The following is a 6,081-nucleotide window of genomic DNA, read 5'->3' as shown; positions in this document are numbered from 1 at the left end:
GAATGGCCGCAGGCCAGAAAAGTCATGAGTCATCTAGGACTTTTCCGGGACCAATCGAACGCGCTCGAAAATTTGTCGGGTCGCAGGACAGAAAAGCCCTCGAGTATCCAAAACTTGTCCATCCTGCGACCAATCGCCGCGCTTGAAAAATGTCTAGTCCCGACGAACGTAACATCAGTCTTGCACCTTCGTTTTGGCTTCGACCGTACGATCGCTGCGACAGATCGTAACTGACGCGAGGTTTACTGGCACTTCCGGGGACGGTCCGTCGATTCAAAAGATTTTCAATCGCACCCCCCGCGGGGACGAACTTATCGAAGCTAAATTCCCCGCCTTTCGCCGGGTCTACGCCTAGGCCGAGGGCACCGCTCCGAAAGTTGACAGCGGCCGCCATTTTGAAGCGATCCACGCGAAGGCCGTCTTTATGCGTGCACTTTTATCGCGCGGCGCGGCGGGATAATTGCGCCCCGCGATCACCCCGGCCGGAAAGAACGCGCGACGATCCGCGGAGACCGAGATCGTCAGGAGGGCGTTGCGGAATATGCAAACGGGCTGAAACCTTTCGCGGCGGCGTCGTCTCGAGTAAATTTCGAGCGCGGCCGCGGCCTCCGGCTCGATTCGCGCAGAGCTGGACGCTCGCGGACGCGCGAGTGTAAACAGGCGGTCGCGTCCTCACCCCGGCGGAGCCTTTCCGTGCGAAAACGCGTCACGCCTCGTCCGTCGCGTCTCGGGGGCACCAGACGACAAGTAAATCACCCCCGGGTCGCGTCGACGCGCCGCGACCGGCCGACGTTGCCAGCCGCGCGGATTAAATCGCGACGCCATGTCGGCCGATCGCGACGACGCTCGAGAACGGGGGATTTAAATCGCTGTCTCGATCGTTCGGAACGCGGGCGGCGCGGCGCGCCGCGGGGACGGCGCGCGCGCGCGCGAGAGGGTGACTCCGCTCGCTCTGATCGCGGGACTGGAAGCGATATCCAAGACAGACCCCGATCGCCGGATCGCGAGTCCGTAGGCTCGCCAACTCCCTTCCGTTCTCCTCCTTCCGGCGAAAAGACACAGCGCGCGCGATCCCGCACGGCGTTGCATCCCGAAAATGCCTCGACTGCGCGCGCGGTGTAGAGGGAGAAAGAGAGAAGCGCACCGGCGCTCGCTCGGCGCGAGTAGGATAAGGGCAATCGATCCTCCCTCACAAGCGGGCACGCAGGGCGGACGACCGAACGGGCACGCACGCACGCACGCACGCGAGGAAAACGCGAGGGGAGCGATTCGGCCGTCGCAAAGTCCAGGGGGGGTGAGAGAGAAAGGGGGACGAGGTATGCCTCGCTACGGCGACACTCACCTCGTACTTGATGCCGTTCAACCGCAACCACGTCTCCACCTTGAGCCCGTACGGGGACAAGGACGGCAGCAGCGGCGTCCGCGGGAACTGATACAGATAAACAACGTCCTTCTCGTAGTCGGGGTGGTGCACGGTGTTGGCCTTCGCCGGCGCCGCGGCCGCGCCGCCGGCCGCCGCGGCGGCGGCGGCGTCGTCGTCCTTCTTGCCGGCCGACTCGTCCTTCTTCGCCGCCGCGTCCTTCTCCTCCTGCTTGTTGTCCGGCGGCGCGTCGTCCTTAAGCGCCTCCTTCATCTCCTTCACGTCCTTGATCTCCTTGCTCTCGGGCCCGTTGTTCTCCGTCTCGGTTGCCATCGTCATTTTTTCGCCTGGCGCGTCTCTCTTTCTCTCTCTCGATTCCTCGTCCACTCGACTCTCTCTCTCTCTCTCTCTCTTTCTCTTTCGGTCCTCCTCTACGTCGGTCCCGCTTTGCCGTCCGGGCCGCCGGCGCTGGTCCGCTCCTGTCTCGAAGCTCGTGTCCCCCAAAGTCCGCGAAAGCCGCCTGCGCTCGCTCGATCCTGTCTCGCGCGTGCAACACTCCGGAGTCTCTCTCTCGAGCCTATCTCGACGGTAGCGCGCACCACACAAACCGTACCGTACGCCGTAGCACTCGGTCGCCTCCTTCCGCTCGCCGGCCGGTTCGGGTCCTTCCTTTCTCGCGCCGCCGCCGCTCGGCCCGCTCCCCCCTTCCGGCGCGCCTCCCGCGCCGTGCGCGCGACGCCCGCGCGCATGCGCAAGCGCCACACCCCGCCGTGGTCGACATATTTAATTGGTCGGCCACCCCTGCCCGTGCGCGCGCGACAGAGAAGGATGAAGGGAGGGAGAGAGCGCGCGTACGCTCTTCCCTTCCCCGCCATACCGCCGGCCCTACGACGCCGTGCCGGAGAACTCCAGGAAAGTCGCGGCAACGCCGCCGACGTCGCCGCTGCGGCGGCGGCGGCGGCGGTGGCGGCTAGCGATGGCTTCGAGCTGGGCCGAAGGGCCATCGATAACTTCCGCTTAGAAGGGACGGGGGGGCGCGCGCAGGGCTGTTTCCGAAGGGACCTGCGCCTGACGAGAAGAGCGTCGGGGCGAAATAAAGAATTTCAACTCGACTGTACCGCGGCGCGACGCGGCAGCGTCGATGCTTAGCGTCGCCGCCTCGGCGACTTCAATTTTCTCGCGACTCTCGGGAGATTGTGATAAATGCCCGTATCTTTATCGCCCGAAATGGCCCACGAAACTTCTGGCTTCTGGCAGACAAAACGGCGAGTTTCTCTCCGTTTCACGCGCGCGATATTACACTTGTGGTGCGACAAGATTTTGTAAGCGCGCCGATTGGCCACGAGCTAGAAACTTTCTGGATACTCGACAGCTTTCCTATCCTGCAGCCAATCGACACGCTCGGAAAGTTTGTCGCGCGACCAATGAAACACCAGCCTAATCCTTTCCGATCGCAGGGACACACGGATCGACCGATCTCCTTCGCGAGGGGTATCTCAATTTTATACAATTTCCGGTTTTTCTGCGCGAAACCGAGATACGATCTTGCTAAAGAGACGAAATGCCACGCCTGCAAAATTTAAACGCGACCCAGCGACGCGGCGCGCATTCTGTCTGAAGAAAAAAAACATATCTAAAGTGTGTACTTTAGGACACGGTCAAAAGAATTGACAAAAGGGTTAAAGGGCGGCTACGACTGTGGCCCTCGGCTCCCTAACGACGCCCCTAGGTCCGCTGGTTGTATCGATCGGGCGCGGAGGATCGTCGGCCGAGCCGAAAATCGGATCGGTCCCATCGCTCGCGCGTCCCGGGCCGCGCCGCGCCGATGCAACGCGTGCGCACCGCGTCGGCGCATTCGCGCGGAAACGCGGCAACGCCGCGCGCGTCGAGCGCGGCGCAACAACGAACCCCTTTTCACGGGTTACTTTTTTACACACTCTCTCTCTCTCTCTCTCTCTCTCTCTCTGTCTCTCCGGCCGATGTACTCTATTTGGAAAACTACTTGCCGGAACTTGCGCCGTCCGCGGGGCGCAAGCTCGGCTCGGTCCGGACTGCGTCCTGCGCTCTCGCCTCTCTCGCGCTCTCCTCATTCTTCTTCTTCTTCCTCTCTCGCCGTCGTTCGCCCAGCTGGAGTGTCGCTTCGAGATTGTCGAACCTAAAGAAGATCGAAATCGCACCCTCGTGCGCGCCGCTTCACCTCGGAATTATCGATAGACCGGGACGGCGGTGGACGCGCGCGCGCGAGCGCGCGCTCGCGATCGATAGGTGCGCGACACCCTTCCGGTGGGACCCGCTTAAACCCTTCGCGGTCTCGCGTCGCCGTGGCTCCTGGCGTGCCGCGCGACGACGAGGCCAAAGCCCTCCCTCCTCCCCCGCCATCCCTCGGCGAAAATTCTGCGCGTATCCCGTTTTCTTCCCCCGGTATTTGCGTATCCTCGGCGCGTACCGGAAAACAGTGTAACTCGCGTGGGAAGCGCGCGTCGCTCTTTACCGAAACGTCGGGCGGAGGGAGGGGGGGGGGAGAGGATCGAGTACCGAGGGTTAACGACCGTGAAAACGGCGGAGGAAAGCGGGCGATCGCGAATTTATTTTTCACGCGCGATCGTTTCGGCAGAGGGGGGGGGGCAGGGAGGTCCGGCGATCGGCGTCCGTCGCGGACGCGCGTGAGGGGCAGGGGGAGGAGGTGATCGATACGAGTGACGATTCGGGGTAACTGTGACTTCGGGTAATTAACCGGTTGCCTATGGGCGACGTTATATCGAGCCGCGCACAATCGAGCCATTGTTGCGGCCAGATGCGGAATATTATCGAGGGGAATGGGGCAGGAGGAAAAGAGGAGGGGGGGGAGGAGGAGGGCTCGAACGGATTTCCTCGAGTGACGAAAATTCCCGGATAAAATTCGCGCGACCGCGGGGGCAGAGACCCCGGGTTAAAGAGACGATGCCGCTTTAAACCGCGACTTCCGGCGGCGACATTGGCGGCGGTTCATCTCGCCGCCGCCGCGGTGGGATATCAATTTTCACCCCGCCGGGAAAAACGGCCGGCGAGGCTGACGCGTTCTCGTACGCGTGTCTGGTCATCTTCGCGCGGGCGTCAGCGAGAAGGAATGCTTACAGATAACAACCTATCGCCGCTCGGGCGATTTCTCCTTTTAACGGGCGAGCCGCGGGCAGTCGATTGTTTCCCGGCGACGTGCCACGGCTTTGTCGGATAGGATTTCCGTTTTCTAATCGGCGTGGCATCGCGTGACGACACTGTTGGGACAGCGCGATCCATAGATATCTTATCGATGCCTGGAAGTAATAGAGACGACATCCCGCGTGGCTAAACAGGACAAAGAAGTGCCATTTCAACGTCGTGACGTGGCAGAATATTCGACTACCGACTCGTACAATGACGAGCAGAATGACTGCGACACTTTTCCTTTTAATGAGCTTGGAAACGCGCATTTAGATTCAGGTTTACGTTCCGAAACGTTTGCTCTGAGAAAAGCTTTACGCGAGAAATAGAACGGAAACGCTCGAAATCGTCTCGGAATGGCCATCGAGTAAAATATTCCTCGGAGAAGATCTCGAAACGTAATCCCGGACTCTGAGGCTAGTGTTACATTTGTCGCGCGACACATTTTCCAAGCGCGTTGATTGGCCGATGAATAGAAAATTTATAGATACTCGAGAATTTTACTATCCTGCAGCCAATCAACGCACTCAGAAACTTTGTCGTGTGACAAATTTTTCAAACGTATTGATTGGCTGCAAAACGGAGAAGTTGTCGAGTATCTAGAAATTTTCTAGCTCGTGGCCGATCAACGCGCTTAAAAACTTTGCCGCACGACAAATGTAACAGCACCCTAAGGCCCGGTTTCACCAAACGTCGATCGCTTAATCTTTTAGCGAATTCGGTTGCTCGCACTAGTGCGCACCGAGTGCACACTAAGGCTTGTTTACATAGACAGTTCTTATATTTAACTTTGTCTTAAATACATGTTCGAAGAGTATTTGGTCAAAAAATGATCCGTGTAAATGTTGTACGGACCATTTTTCTGAATAAGAAATATTGCAAGAGGTATTTAAGATGATCTTTAAATATAATAATTGACTGGAAACAAAGCTTAGTGTGCACTCAGTGCGCACTAGTGCAACCAACCGAATTCGCTATGAGATACGTGGCTGGTTTATAACTTCTTAAAATTGTATCTCACACGGTCTCGGGTATAAGAGTAAACTATACCTAAATACTTTAGAGAGCCTTCTTTTGTCTTTCGGGGAAACGAGATCATTGTACCGCAACCTACTCGCGGTACTCTGTTTAAAATACTAGATAGAATATGATCAAATTACAGTAAAAAGATTAGTTGCACCGAAAGCGACGCGGCGACGTGGACAAGTTTTACGATCGCGATGCCACATGGCGAGAAATTAAAACGAGTTGCATAGCTCCCTTCTCTCTCTCTCTCGTGCGCGACAACACTTGAAAATCGATCCGTCTAAAATGGGGCTTTAAGGGTGCACCCTCCGGTTCTCCCCGCCCCCGCTGCCCCGGCGGTGCCGGTGGCGCGAGAAGAAACGATATCGATCTGGGTGAAACGTGTTATCAGAAAACGCAGCCACCTGGAAAATCTTACGATGCGTTTGTGCATTATTCACCGTCCAGGAGTTTTTTCCGAACTCCGCCGCCCCGTGTGCGACGCTCTCTCTCTCTCTCTCTCTCTCTCTTTCTCT

At 58.1% G+C, this 6,081-nt stretch overlaps 1 protein-coding gene across 2 annotated transcripts in view; it reads right to left on the bottom strand.

Annotated features, from left to right (window-relative positions):
* LOC105569742 (failed axon connections) overlaps nucleotides 1–2,014 on the bottom strand; it is a 41,601-nt gene extending 39,587 nt beyond the window's left edge. For both annotated transcript variants that reach the window (XM_012026442.1, XM_012026443.1), the window contains exon 1: nucleotides 1,343–2,014. In XM_012026442.1, coding sequence (XP_011881832.1) covers nucleotides 1,343–1,699 — 357 coding nt within the window. In that variant the 5' untranslated portion in view covers nucleotides 1,700–2,014. The remainder of the gene's footprint in view (nucleotides 1–1,342) is intronic.
* Between the last annotated feature and the right edge of the window lie 4,067 nt (nucleotides 2,015–6,081).

This window comes from Vollenhovia emeryi, unplaced genomic scaffold (genome assembly GCF_000949405.1).
Source record: "Vollenhovia emeryi isolate VEMERY1.0 unplaced genomic scaffold, V.emery_V1.0 DF939123.1, whole genome shotgun sequence".
Taxonomy (NCBI): Eukaryota; Metazoa; Arthropoda; class Insecta; order Hymenoptera; family Formicidae; genus Vollenhovia; species Vollenhovia emeryi.
The sequence above is the reverse complement of the archived record's forward strand: the minus strand, read 5'-3'. Positions and strand labels throughout refer to the sequence as shown.